This window comes from Talpa europaea, assembly GCF_964194135.1.
Source record: "Talpa europaea genome assembly, chromosome: 15".
NCBI lineage: Eukaryota > Metazoa > Chordata > Mammalia > Eulipotyphla > Talpidae > Talpa > Talpa europaea.
The window spans coordinates 5,479,538-5,493,983 of record NC_140083.1 but is presented as its reverse complement, the minus strand read 5'-3'; the positions used below and the strand labels follow the sequence as shown (position 1 = coordinate 5,493,983).

The 14,446-nt window shown below is 54.4% G+C and overlaps 1 protein-coding gene across 4 annotated transcripts in view; it reads right to left on the bottom strand.

The window, feature by feature from the left end:
* Positions 1 to 1,272: 1,272 nt before the first annotated feature.
* Positions 1,273 to 14,446, bottom strand: part of PLA2G6 (phospholipase A2 group VI) — a gene marked incomplete at both ends in the record, with an annotated part of 36,688 nt that continues 23,514 nt past the window's right edge. For all 4 annotated transcript variants that reach the window (XM_084255085.1, XM_084255083.1, XM_084255084.1 and 1 more), the window contains 7 exons: positions 1,273 to 1,417; positions 1,613 to 1,686; positions 2,194 to 2,361; positions 3,404 to 3,558; positions 3,958 to 4,094; positions 12,340 to 12,490; positions 13,691 to 13,854. In XM_084255085.1, the coding sequence (XP_084111211.1) occupies positions 1,273 to 1,417; positions 1,613 to 1,686; positions 2,194 to 2,361; positions 3,404 to 3,558; positions 3,958 to 4,094; positions 12,340 to 12,490; positions 13,691 to 13,854 (994 nt within the window). The remainder of the gene's footprint in view (positions 1,418 to 1,612; positions 1,687 to 2,193; positions 2,362 to 3,403; positions 3,559 to 3,957; positions 4,095 to 12,339; positions 12,491 to 13,690; positions 13,855 to 14,446) is intronic.

Here is a 14,446-nt window from a genome sequence, read left to right as displayed (position 1 = left end):
ATCCTGTGACGAGCGGGTTCGTGTGACCTACCCTTCAATTATTTACCCCTCTGAGCCCCGGGCCGGTGGGCACGCACGGACGGGCCGCGTCTCTTCAGGGACGAGGCTTCCCAGGCCAGTCGGGGTCCCCGGTTCCAGGGGGATCCCCACCCGCTGCCTGCCTATTCTGGGCATTGCCCTCCCTCTTGGGCTAGAGCTGCTCAGCACCCTCCTCCGGGACCCTCCCCAACAGAGCCGGCCCCCAAAACCTGAACGCACCCGAAGGCCATCGCTGCGGTCAGGCCACTCCGCCCTGACCCTTCGGAAGGCTGAACACACCCCAAAGGCGAGACTGTCCCACCCACCAGCAGCTTGGCCTGGCCTGCTGCAGGGGTCGGGGGGAGCTCAGAGCTGGGGGCCAACCTTGCAGAGCTCCCTGCCCTCTCTGGGCCTCACCCCTCCCTGGGCAAATGGGGGTCTCCCTGAACCCCACCGTGGGGCACGTGGGCCTGCCTGGCTGCCACCTTTCGATGACCTCCCAGGTCTGACTTGGGAGGCCCAGAGAAGGGGTGTCCCCACCCAAGGGAGCCTGGCCAGCGGGCACGGGAGGATGGCGGCCAGGGCAGGGAGCTGGCCGGGGGAGTGGGCCCGCACACCATGGCACACAACACGGGTGCACCTGGCCGAGCTGTTTATTTGAGGTTGGAGGCAGCCCTGGAGCCCCTCCCCGGTCATAAACCACCTCCTGCCAGGGACAATAATGAGTGAAATCGCCAAGGAGCACTCGTGGGGGTGGGGCAGCTGGGGGAGGGCCGGCAGCTGGGTGTGTGTGGGGGTGCAAAGTCGAATGCAGCACCCCATTCCTGGAGTGTCCCTGCTGATGGGGTTGGGCGATGACCCTTTTCTTTTCTTTTTTTTTTTTTTTTGCGATGGCCCTTTTCTCTAGCCCCCACCTCCAGGGATGAGGGCAGGGGATGGGAGGAGCAGCTGTACCCCCTGGGGACCAGGAAGAGCCTAGAGCCCCTGGGAGTTAGGGTTGGGGTGCACCGGCACCCTTAGTGTTTGAGCTGATGGGGCGAGGACCCAAGAACTAGTTGTCCTTGGTGACCAGGGCAAGGGCCCCAGTGAGGCGCGGACTGCTGGAGACAGGCAGCCTTGAATGACAAACAGTGCCAGAGGTGGGGACAGAGGAACAGGGGCCTTCGGGACCAGCCATGGGCCAGGCACTGGTGCCCTCGAGGCCAGTCTGTGGAGGGGAGCTGGCCCGGGCAGGCACAGCTGGGCCTGGCAGCCTCACGGTGAGAGCAGCAGCTGGATGAGCTTCTGGAACTGCTCGCGGTGCTCGTAGATGTAGACCTCGGTCTCCCAGAGAGCGTTGACCAGCACCATGTCGCTGACCTCGTCCAGCATGATGTCCGCCCCCAGCTGGGGGTTCAATCTGTCCGGGGCAAGGAGGAGTGGTCACCCCAGGATGCTCTGCCTGGGTGGGGACGAGAGCTAGGCTTGGGGCAGGCCCGGGACACATGGCAGCCCTGGGGCATACGGCAGCCCCTGGGGGGAGGGGGTCCATGCAGGGGCCGGGGTGGGGAAGGTCCCCAGGTTCAGCAGGCCGGGTGAGGTGCTCAGCCCTCACCTGAAGTACTGGATGTCCACCATCTCACACCAGGCCCGGGCCCGGTCCACAGCTCGCCCATCTGGATCTGTGCACTGGCGAGAAGCAGCCCCTGTGAGTGGCCAGCCCACACGGCCCCACAGCCCCTGCCTAGGGCCCCAGGCTCTAGCCTAGTCTGGCTTAGCCAGCCATCAGCAGTGACTTCGGGCGAGTCCGCTGCCTGGGCCACAGTGACTTCCCAGCTGTGCATCAGAGGGGCCCTGGTCTCAGGAGGGGCAGTGGCACCCATTCAGGGCCAGTGAGCATGTAGGGGGACATGCTGAGGGGCTGGGCCTCATATCCGCACTTGCTACAGCTTTTGTCCAAGGGACACTCTGGGCTTCCTTACAGGCGGGTCTGCAGCTAAAGGATGCATGAAAACTCCCATGGCAGGTGGTCACTGAGGGCCCCTGTCAGCACAAGATCTTGACTCAGGGGACTCTACCCCTCAAGCTGGCTAACTAGAATGGGCTGACAGAGCCCTGCCATCCCACAGAGGGGCCGAGAACACCGCCTTGAGCTGAGGTCTGGGAAACTGACCTGGGGAGGGGGCTTATACTCACACAGTCCACCACCATCTTGCCCAGTTCCTTGGCCCCAAAAACCGTCTTGGCCAGTTCCCAGGGGTTACTGGGGCGGAAGACATCCACACAGGTCACAGGCACCTGGGGGGCCCTCCCTGTGCCCAGAGAGACGACGATGGAGAGTTTCTTCACCTTGTCACCCTGACCCTGGTGGGAACAGATAGGGGTAGTTGAAGGAGATGTTCTCCCACCCCCTGAATCTTTCCTTGGGTGGGGGGGGCACCCAGGGGTGATAGAGGCCCATAGTGGGGTCCTGGGGATAGTGAGGGGGTCACTGGTCTCCTGGGGCAGCAGTGCAGCCAGTGCTGCCTCCTTCATTGCAGAACAAGCTGTGCCAGTTGGCTGGGCACCCCTGCCCTCACCCACTCTATGAGGTGCTCAGACAGCGGGGAGGCCCTCCTGCAGGAAGGCTGCCCTGCTGTGTCTGGCCCCTAGAGGGCGCTTGTCTCTGACGGCCGAGCTACATCTGGGACTCTCTGATGACGCAGTCAGCAAGGATAGGGTGCCTGGGTGCCGCATTGTCCTAGAACTTCACAGATAAGAGTGTGGAAGCCTGTGACAATCTCCAGCAATGGCTGAGTGAAGCAGGGGCAGAGCCAGGCAAAACCCTGGTTCCGGGCCCCGCTCTCACCTCTGCGGAAGCCTGCCTGGGCCACGTCGCCCTGCTGAGCCCCTGGGGCCGAGAGCCACTTCTCTTCCCTGTCACTAAGTCTGCACTGCGCGGTCCCCAAAGCTCTCCTGATGGGGACCCCTCCTCTGTGAGCTCTTGCTGAGCCCCAGGCCCGCTGACGGTCCTCTCACAGCACTAGAAACTTGGAGGGAGGGTCCCCTGGAGGTGAGCCCCTGGGGCAGGCGCTAGTCTGGGGGTGGGGAGGACTGTGACTGGCAGGGCTGTACCTGGCGTGCCTGCTGCCCACCCACCCGTGCAGTCCCTGTAACCAAACATGACACTCTTCACCCCTTAATTTAGATGGGGCCTCAGGACCCCTCTAAACACAATACTTTGAGGAGACACCACCAATCAAGCAAGTTCAACGTGAGCAAAAATTCCTGTGGCTGCACGAATGAATGAGTGTACGAACAAAACCAACGGCTCCCCGAGGAGTCAATCCTCACAGTTGTGGAAATGGGGTGTCATGTCGGCAGTGGGCGGTCACGGGCAGCCCCTCCAACCTGAAGCAGCGCTCACCTTGCCAATCAAGTCCTGGTTGTACTCATGGATCTCAGTCATGGCGTCCAGCGTGGGGTTGTTGGCCAACAACCCGCCATCCAGGAAGCGCCCGTTGGGCCGGAAGTAGGTGGGGGCTGCCCCACTGCTTCGGGCTGCCCGCCACACTAGTTGGTCTGGGGGGTGGGGAGAGGAGTATGGCCAGGTGACACAAAGGGCTGGTATAAAACCCTGCACCTCAGATCCCAGGGGATGCGTGCGCATGTGTGTGAGCCTGTGTGTGTAAACACGGCTGCGGGAAGAGGGAGAGGCTGGGAACTCTGAGGAGCAGGCCCCACAAGGCTGTGGCGTCCGCCCCACCATCTTGGTGGAAGGCAGGGAGTGGCCGAGGGACCTCCTCTAGGTGCCGCGGGCCTGGCAGCACCCCTGGCCTCAGCTGTAAAGACCTGGGAGAGCAGACAAGGCAGTGGGTGGGAAGGTGGTGGCCTGGGATGCCTGGGGGGAGGCCTACAACTCCCGCCCCACGGCTTCTCAGGCCAAAAAATCCCACAGATTCACTTAAACACGCATTTAACCTGAGGGCCGAGTCAGAGGCTTTAGGTTGATATTCTGGCTGAAGCGAGGCTCCCGTGTGGACTGCGGGGCCTCGTAGTTCCGGAAGAGGTGGAGCTCGGCCGGCTGCCGGTCAGACAGCGTCCCCGTCAGCATCACCCTGGAGAGGAGCAAGAAGGGGCGGGACACCTGGCGTCACTGCCCGTGTCCTCCCTTCACACTCCGCTGCCGTCCCAGGCACGGACAGCAGCTACCCAGGGGCCCGCGAGCCCCGCAGACGATCCTGGGAACACATCCTGAGACTCCACGTGGGAGCTGGGCACGCACAAGCTGCAAACAGCCACTACAGCAACCCCCGGAGAGGACGGGAGCGCCCTCTGTCGCAGTGGGACGTCGGCGGGCGGCCCAGGCGCCACTCTGCCCACCCAGCGGGTTGGGGTCACGCAGGGTGAGCGGGGACACCTGTGTGAGCTGGCAGTGGGCACCGAGGTGAATGGCTACGTGGAAAGCAGGACAGTGTGGCCGGGCCACCAAGGGTTTTTTTTAAGCCTATGTACCCTTTGCTTGGCCAGAGGGTAACTCTGGAAGGACCCACGAGGGGTGCCTGGCAACCACGAGCTGACTTGAGCTGTGGCTCCGGGAGGAGAGTGAGAGGCGACTTTTCACCATGTCGCCTTTGTGCCCCTTCCATGTCCTACCACGTGCGGCTGGAACCTCCTGACGAAGGCTCCCGCCGATGCTGACCGATGCAGGTGACACCCTAAAGCCCTGCGGGGAGCGTGCGCCGACGAAGCCCCCTAAGGATGAACATGTATTAAGACCCTGACACACGTTGGGCCTCTTCGCTCTGGGAATTTCACTTGGAAAATGCCCCCTAACAAGTCATCTCAGCGACACGTGCTCCCCTGTATGCGGCTTGCCACAGCGAGCAGAGCGGGAAGCAGCACTCTGGCGGCAGCAGGCGCGGGTAAGGACGCGATGGGAGTTTTGCAGCTATTCAGAGCGATGCTTGCAAGGTGCTCAGAGTGACGCCGATATGTATTTTTTATGCTGTAAAGAAAAATAGAAAGGAAAGGGGGAAATAGCCTCTGTGCAGGGAAGAGTTCAGCGCCCCAGCCTGGGACACCATGGAAAGGGTAACTGAGCAACCCTGCCACAAAAAACTAGGTCCTGAGAAAGCATTTTAAAAAAATCTTAGAAGGATCAAAGACCTGATAAGAGAGGTGAGCTCTGAGGGTGAGAATCCCCAAAAGTAAAAGTAGCGCAGAGCCGGCCTTGAACTGAAAGGAGACAGCAAACGCAGCAAACGTGGATGTCAGTATCGATGCCTCGTGGAGCCAGATGGGCAGAAGGCAAAGCCCAGGGCCCAGCAAAGGTTAGGGGTCTAATGGGAGATACCCTCACATCAGGTTGGGACCCCAAAGGGCTACACTCTAAGGTAAAGGTGAACTAGAGATAAACCTGCTCCTTTCCCACCCCTGGCAGCTGTGAGGGAAGTGGCCTTGGCAGTAGGCAAAGGAGGAAGAAAAAAAAGTCCCTGAAAACATACACCCACAGGGCCTCCCTGGTGGCGCAAGGAGTTAAAGCACTGTACTATGAAGCTATCCGCAGCCTCGGCAGCATGAGTTCGATCCTCGGCCGGCCGGGGAGCAAACCACAGGGTGAGACAGACCTCTCCTGCCTCGTCCACTGCTCCCCTCAGCAGTGTATTTGAGTCATTCTGCCTGTTCTGCTCCCCACTCTGTCTCTGGTGAATCCTCTTACCCTCCCACATTTCTGGCCTGCACCCCAGCTCTTGTATGCATAAATAAATAAATCTTTAAAAAAAACAAACATAAAACCATAAACTAACCCTCTTGCAGATTTGTCACCTAAATTCACATCATGTGGAGGAAGTCCCCATGAAGTTAGTCTGGGTGGCCCCGGATGGCAGGTACCCAAGTACCTGGAAGGGAGAACCTGAGATACTCTGGAGGAAGAGAGTCTCATTCAAGGCCTCACATATGGTTTTTTAACACCAAGGAACACCACGGGCTTAAGATTGTGGCTACACGTATATTGCTTTTTAAAAATAGTCTGCTAATACCAAAAAAGCAAGCAACAACAAATGTTGGCGAGGGTGTGGAGAAAAAGGAACTCTTCTGCACTGCTGGTGGGAGTGCAGACTGGTCCAACCACTATGGAGAGCTGTGTGGAGGTTCCTCAGTCTACTGAAAATGGAGCTACCATACAACCCGGCAATTCCACTACTAGGGATCTACCCAAAGAACACAAAAACAGTGATTCAAAAGAAGATGAAAAGGAGAGTAGCAAAAAAAAAAAAAAAAGGGAGGGACGGGTCACTCAGGAAGATTGAGTGAAATAATTTCAAATGATCCTGCTGGTGGGTAATTCACTACGGACAGACCCTCTTTAGGGGAAAGCCAAAAGGATGTACTTTAGACAGAAGGAAAGTGGTCACAGAGCAAAGTTTGGGGTGCAAGAAAGTGATTCATACAAACACATATGCACACCCACACACACCTACGCAGCTGTATATCCAAACTCCACGTGTGCTACAGCCACTCATGGTGGTTTGTGGGAGCCTACCTACTGCCACCCTCATGGCCTGTGGCCAGACTGCTGGCCACTGACATCAGACACTGTGGGAGGATTTATGCTGTGGGAACTGAAAACATAAATCAGGGCTTCTTCCCCTAGAGATCTGGCTTACCAGCACGCCACTGGATAAGTCTGAATAAATCTAAATGAACACCAACTTTTAAAATAATAATAATAATAATGTCTTGTAAGGCTTAGCAAAAAAATAGATTTACAATACAGAAAATAATTAAGATAAGGGGGTATATGGAATTAAAGTATTTAAAAATCCTTGCTTATCTGAGGGGAGGGTAGTGGGAGCAATTAAATTTAGTCTTTTATAAGTTATGTATGCACTAAAAATGAACAAGTGCAAACTTCAAGCTACTGGGAGATGGTGGGATATAGTAATTGAAAGTATTCAGTAAATCCAAAAGAAGGCAAGAAAGAGAAAAAGAACAAAACAGGATGATCCATGTTATCCCGAATACCTCAGTCATCATGTAGCCATCAATGAATATCACAAACTGTGATATTAATCCGCTGAAGGTCCTGATAGTCAAGCCAATCAGCTCAATCAGACCTCACTAATTAGCTGAAATAAAGCTATAACTATGAACTACAAACCTATAAAAGGACTAAATATTCCAGGTAAGAAAGAGAGCAGCAGATTAGAGACTAACTCCACCTATATGTTGTATATAAGAGATATACTTAGAACCTAAGGATTCAGGAAGGGGTAGCTAAAGGGTGAGCACAGACAGACCATGCAGATATCACCAAGGAGAGCCGGGGTAACTATACTGACACCACGTAAAATGGGATTGAAGGACAAAAAAATTCCTACAGATAAAGAGGGATGTTGCTTAATTATGAGCTTCCCATCACCAGAAAGCCACATCAACATTTAAGCTCACATGCCCTTTAACAGCATAGTGCCAAATATAAAAAATAGTAAAAAAAAAAAGGGGGGGGCAGAACTACAAATCCTCACAATAGAAGATTCAGCAAACCTCTCTTAGAAACTGAGAAAAAAGCAGACAAAGGATTAGTAAAGATATGGCAGATTTGGAAATTTTAAACAGTGGTCTTAGCCAATACAACTTGATCAAGTATAGAACTTGGCAGCCAGCTAACGCAGAATCCAACTTCTTTGAAAGTGCACATGAGGATGTTTCCAGAAACAATGTGGAAGCCACAGATGCCGTCTGAACAACTTTTAAAGGACTGGCATGAAACAGCGCAGGCCCTCAGGTCACAGAGTTATTAAAACAAAAAGCAAACCCAAAGAAAGTATCAACAGGAGTAAGTATATAAAAACAGAGATTAATGAAACAGAAAACAAACATACAAGGACAGAGGTGGCCCTGCCACCCAGATCCTAAGATTTAGTGAAGCGCTGTGGTTCGGCCCTAACAGACCCCAGCAAGGGCCCTTGGCCCAGTGCGGAGAAAGTAGGGCCTGAAGCAGAGGAGAGACACTCTGCGCCCATGAAACTGGGAACCGGCTTATCCGTGTGGACACAAGAATCTGGACACAAAAATCAGTTCCAGGTGGAGGAATGTGCTGAGCTGGAAAGGCAGCTCTGGAGAGTTTTCTGACCTGACACAGGAAAGCAGCTTCCTGCCTCAGGCTGAGGAAGTGGTTCTTAAGAGAGACAGAAAAAGCACAAACTATACAAAGGGAAATATTTATAAATTCTACTATATCAAGAACATCCGTTCCGCAACAAAACCCCATGGAGAGCGTGAGCAGACAAGCCATGGCAGCGGGGAAGTGATCCCAAAACCGTGATCCATCAGGACTAGTTTTCAAAATACGAAAAAGATCATTAAGTTTTCTGGCCCCAAAATCACACATCCCAATTTTGCCAAAAATAGGCAAAATACTTGAACAGGAGATCCATGTGGCCTCCATGCAAATGAAAAGGCGTTCAGCCTTCTAAGCAGGAAAATGAAAATATAAAGCAAATGGAGGACCCCCCCAACATGTTTTACAGCACCCGCACTGGCGAGGATGAAAATATTGGCCGATAATCAAACACTGGAGAGAATGCAGAGCAAACTCTGCTCATGGGGTGAAAGGAGAAGCCCCCACTTTGGAAAGTAGTTGGGCAGACTCTCTCAGAGTTGAGGCCCGGGTGCCCTGAGACCCAGCAGCTTGTTCCAAGGCTGACATCGCGGGGAAACTCGCACATGCCCAGGCCAGAAAACAGCGTCTCCCAGCAAGAGTGCCTGACGGCACCAACCCAGGTGTCCCAGGGACCGGGGAGGAATGTACCAAGGTGGTTGGCCTGATGGACGCCCCCACAGTGACAGCTTCCACCCCGCTGCCCAGCGCAGGACGGAGGGGAAGGCGAGACAACCACAGCCCAGAGACAAGCAAGACCTGCCCACGTCCAACCCCGCTGCGTGGCTCTTTCCCTCACTTGGTGCTTCTTCAACCACACCGAGAAGCCAGGACATCCTGTCACCACTCAGAAATGGTGGGGCAGCAGGAGGCAGGAGCTGGGTGGGGGGCGGAAGTGTGGGGAGAGACACGAGCAAGGAGCTTTGGATGTGGTTGGTGGTTAGGCGGGTATTTTCTTTATAATTATTCAATGAACTGCTTCATGTACTTTGCTAAAGGCATGTTCTAGTTCATCCCAATAAAAAGAAAAAGTGTCTAGAATAAAATATACAAAATTTCTTTCAAAAGATTGTCTTTTGGTTAATCATTCAACAAGATCCAATATCCATTTATGCTAAAAACTCCAAAAAATGGGACTAAATGGAACCTATTTAAACATTATATATATTGGGCCTCCCTGGTGGCACAGGGGGTTAAGATGCAACCTATGAAGCTGTCTGCAGCCACTGCAGCACGAGTTTGTTTCCTGGCCAGCCAGGGAGCGGCCCACATGGCACAGGAGACCTCTCCTGGCTCGCCTGCTGCTCCCCTCAGCCGTGCACTTTGGTCACTCTGCCTGTTCTGTTCCCCACTCTGTCTCTGTTGAATCCTCTCAGCACCCATACCTCTGGCCAGTACCCCAGCTCTTGTATGCACAAATAATAAATAAATCTTTAAAATAATTAAAAAATAAACATTATATATTAAACATATATGACAAACCCACAGCCAATGTCATACTCAATGGTGAAAAGCTGAGAGCATTTCCACTAAGATCAGGAACAAGACTGGAAAGTCCACTATCACCATGGTGATTCCACATAGTTTTGAAGTCTTAGCTTAAGCAATTAGGCAAGAAAAAGACATAAAAGGTGGGCCTCTCCTGGTGGTACAGTGGTTGAACGCTGGGCTGCGAAGCTGCCCTCAGCCTCTGCAGCGCCGGTTCGATCCCCGGCTGCGGGCAAGGGTCGCAACAGACCCTGTTGCACCACATGGTGCAACAGACCTCTCCTGCCGCCCGCTGCTTCCCTCAGCAGTGTACTTCGGTCCTTCTGCCTGTTCTGTTCCCCACTCTGGCTCTGGTGAATTCTCTCACCCTCCCGTGCTTCTGACTATACCCAGTGCTTATATAAATAAATAAATCTTTTTTTTTTTTAAATGTCAGAGGCTTGTTTATTTTATTTTTTTTAATAGAGGCATGTTTTTTTTTATTTATTCGTTTGTTTTGTTTATACATGCACTGGGTACAGTCAGAGGCGTGGGAGGGTGAGAGAATTCACCAGAGACAGAGCAGGGAGTAGAGCAGGCAGAAGGACCGAAGTCCACTGCTGAGGGGAGCAGCGGGCGGCAGGAGAGGTCTGCGTTCCATGTGGGACCCTCCTCCGGTGGCCGGGGAGCAGCTGGGGATTGAACCAGCGCCGCAGAGGCCGCAGGCAGCTTCGCAACCCAGCGCTCTACCGCTGCACCACCAGGGAGGCCCAATAAATAAATCTTAAAAAAAAAAAAAAAAAAGACAAAAGGAATCCAAATTGGGAAAGAAGTAAAACTGTCACTATTCGCAAATGAAAATATAGAGGACACACGACAGGACAGCTGCCACAAAGATGCACTTGGGAAAACGACCCAACAGCAAGGGAAACAAAAGCAAAAATAAACAAGTGGGACTACCTCAAACTTAAAAGCTTTTATACCTCAAAAGAAACCACAAGGGCCTCCCTGGTGGCACAAGGGGTGAAGCCTCAGCACTATGAAGCTATCCCTAGCTTCTGTAGCACAAGTTCTATCCCCAGCCAGGGAGCAACCCACATGGTGCAGCAGACCTCTCCTGTCTCCCCACTGCTCCCCTCAGCAGTGTATTTCAGTAGATCTGCCTGTTCTGCTCCCCACTCTGTCTCTGGTGAATGTTCTCACCACCAGCACCTCTGGCCTGTACCCCAGCTCTTGTATGCATAAATAACTAAAATAAATCTTAAAAAAAAAAAAAAAAAGGAACCGTCACAAAAACAAAAAGGAAATCTACAGAATGGGAAAAAAATAATGTACCAAGTAGTGACACAACCAACAAGAAAGAAACAAGCGACACAATTACAAAATGGGTAAAGGGCCTTCTTGAAAGAAGATGTTCAGACAGCCTACAGACTTATGAGAAAATGCTCAACATCACTTATTATAAGAGTATTGCAAATTACAACCATACTGAGATACCACCTCAACCCTATGAGAATGGCCCATAGAAAAAAGAAGAGAATTAACAAATGTTGGCAAGGTTGTGGTGAGAAAGGAACTCACATCCACTGTTGGTAGGAATGCAAGGTGACACAACCTGTGTGCAAAACGATGTGGAGATTTCTCAAGAAAATGAAAATGGAAATTCCATATGACCCAGCAATACCGCTAGTAGCTATTTACCCAAAAATAGCTTACAAGAAGAATACGAAAAAATCTAATATGGTAAGATCTCTCTCCACCTATGCACATAGCAGCACTGTTTACAAATGCCAAATCATGGCACCTGCGCAAGAGCCCTTCAACAGATGAATGGAGAGAGAAACCACGGAACATATACTCAATGGAATATTACACATCTGTGAAGAAAGATGAAATGATGGCATTTGGGACAAAATGGATGGACTTCAAGGTAATTATGTTGGGTGAAATCAGTCAAAAAGTGAAAGACAAATTTCATATGGTTTCCCTCATCTGTGGACTATAAATTCCCAAAAAACATGCAAACAACAGAAGGAATAAAAATTTAAACATGGCAAAAAGTGTGGGAAAGTGTGGAGGGGTGGCGGAGGGAGGCAGATGGAGCACAGGCATGAGTAGCGTGGTAGAGGGGAAAAAAGTTTAAAAAAAAAGCCTTTTTATGAATAAAGGTCTACCGCACCCTCTAGGACTCCCTCGTACTCCACTTCCTCCAAGAAGTGCTCCCTCCCTCTTGCGTGATGGACGGTCAGTCAGCGGGGCAGGCACTGGGCTAGATGCTGGGACTACAGCTACAACTGGTCATGTTCCAGCTTCAGGGGCGCCCACTGAGCCGGTGAGACAGCGTGAGGCAGACAATATAGTTGGTGGGGTGGGGGAACCACGGAGAAGGAGCAGTGCTGCAGGCTCTTCTGGGAACCTCAGACACACGCCACTTCACATGGCTGCCGCCTTTTCACATCACTCCTCTCCTGCCCAGACTGGAAGCAGCTCGCCAGCCTGCCCCCGCCCACCCCACACACACATAATCTCCCCACACACACACACACCCCTCCACTCACACCAACCCCTCTAACCCAGGGACATGGTGTTTTTGTGGGAACATCAGCCATGGGCAGAGGGTTTCCACCGTGTTCCCCAGGAGAAGCCCCTCGCACCAGTCACCCACCTTTTACAGACCAGGACCTGGGGAGAGCTGAGGGGCCAAGCAGGGCGCCTGCCCTGGAGCTTACTTGGGCTTCTTGACGTCCGTCATCTTGGTGTGCTCTCCAAACTCCCGCTTCAGGAACTCCTCCAGGGGCCCTGACTCGTAGGGCCGCGAGCCCCGGAACACCTCGTCCTTCATGCGAAAGTACACACCACGCATGTAGGCCATGGACTTGCCTGGGAACAGGGGTGGAGGGATGTGGGGGAGACGCCAGGGCTGGCCCCCAACAGCCGGCTGCGGGAACCAGAGGCTGCCACGGTGGGCACTGCGGCACAGGGCTGGGCTCACCCAGGCACCACCCCAGCTGGAGCTCTGGGGCCTGGAGCCATGGGGAGCGCGTAGACAGAGATGCTGGCTCTGCCCTGGTCGCCTGGGTGACCCTCTCTGGCCTTCAGTTTCCCATCTGTAACTTCACAGGCCCGAGGTGAGAATTCTTAAAACCCAGGGAAGTGCCAGGCAGTAGACTTTCAATACTATGGCAACATGGTCCCGGCAAGTTGTTCTCAGCTGCCCTCTAGGCTGGTGGTGCCCTGTGTCCGTGCGCCCTGGACTGCCCGGTGTGGCCTCCTCACACAGTGAGCACCCAGCGTTCTGTGCCCCCCCCCCCCCCCCCCCGCAGCCCAGCCTGGGCCGTAGGCCCTGAGGCCCGGGAGCGGAGGGTCCCCTCAGGAGGCCTCCAGGTCTGAGGCCGTTCCGGAAAGTGTGGAATCTGACCAGCATGTGGGCAGGGTTGTTGGCTAGAGGCACTGAGGCCAAGGACACGTCCCATTGGGGTGGCAGCTGGACCCTGCTCGGGGAGGGCCCCTCACAGTATCTCACCACCCAGAGGCCTCCCTAAAGAGATACCACTTAAGTCCAGTAGTCAGTCCAGTAAGGGCAGCGCCCAGGCAGCTTCGTGATGCAGCAGTGACAGCAGCTTGGGCAGGCAGCCTCGGGAGTGCTGGGCGGTCCTACCCCGCAGGCGGGCTAGGTGGCTGTGGCCTCCCCTCCCTGAGGGCTGTCATTTCCCCACAGGTAAAATGACATGGGCAGACAAGGGCGCTGGCCTTCGCTGATTCTGTGACTCCCCCATCCACCAACTGAAAAGGTTTTCCTTATTTCCAGCAGGTTTAGAGGCCTCAAGGGGCCTGGGGAAGGGTGGTTGAAGCAATGACAAAAAAAGGCTGCCTTCACCGAAGAGCAATCAGCTCTGCCTGGGCTGCCTACACAACCCGCTCTTCTCCCTCCAGCCTCTGACCCCAAAACCCTCAGGAGCTCCCAGAGGGCTCACAGGCCCGCTCCTTGCCCACGGCCTTCTTTGAAAAGCTGGGAAAACAAACTCAGTCCCCCGTGAGGGCAGGTGTCACCCCACGCCACCCCTCTGGGTCTGTCCTCACCATGTAGAATCGCCAGGGCCAGGATGCCCCCTGTGCTGGTCCCGGCCACCCAGTCGAAGAGGTCCTTGGTGGGGATGCCCGAGGCCTTCTCAATGGCGATGAGCAGCTGGATGATGACCAGGCCTTTCACACCCCCGCCGTCCAGGCAGAGCAGGTGGTCGTGGCTGCGTGGGGGCAGCAGCAGGAGAGAGGGTGCCCTGAGCACCGGCTCCCCAGCCCATGCCCCTGAGCATCCAGGCTCAGCAGCCCTGGAGGAATGTTTAGCCCAACACTGGGGAGCTCAGTGCCTGTGGGATGTGGCAGGGCGGCCAGCAAGAACTCACTTCAATCCCCAGCCCCCTCAAGGAAGAACTCCCTGTCACACCCGAAGGAATGCAGCTCAGGCGTCCATGACCACCCAGAGTCACAGATGGGGTAAGTGAGGCTGCTGCCTCAGGCAGCTCACTCCTGAGTTACCTGCTCCCACAGGCCCTGACATGGTCCCCAGGTCTGGCGGGCCCAGCTCCCAGACCTGGAACCTTCCTTCTGGTCCCATCCCTTCATCTCAGCGGATGTGCCCCTGCTGAGAGTGGCCTCCCCTGCCACCTCAGGACCCTGTCACCAGCCTGCTGGGGCTCACCCCTCCTGGTGCACGTGTTTACCAGCGTTCTCCCCCCACCCCCTGCCCACTGGAGGTTCCCTGAGGGGAGCCACGGCTCTCTCTAGCTCTCCCAGCGCTGAGCACCACCTCCAGCCCCCAGACCTGCAGCAAGTTAG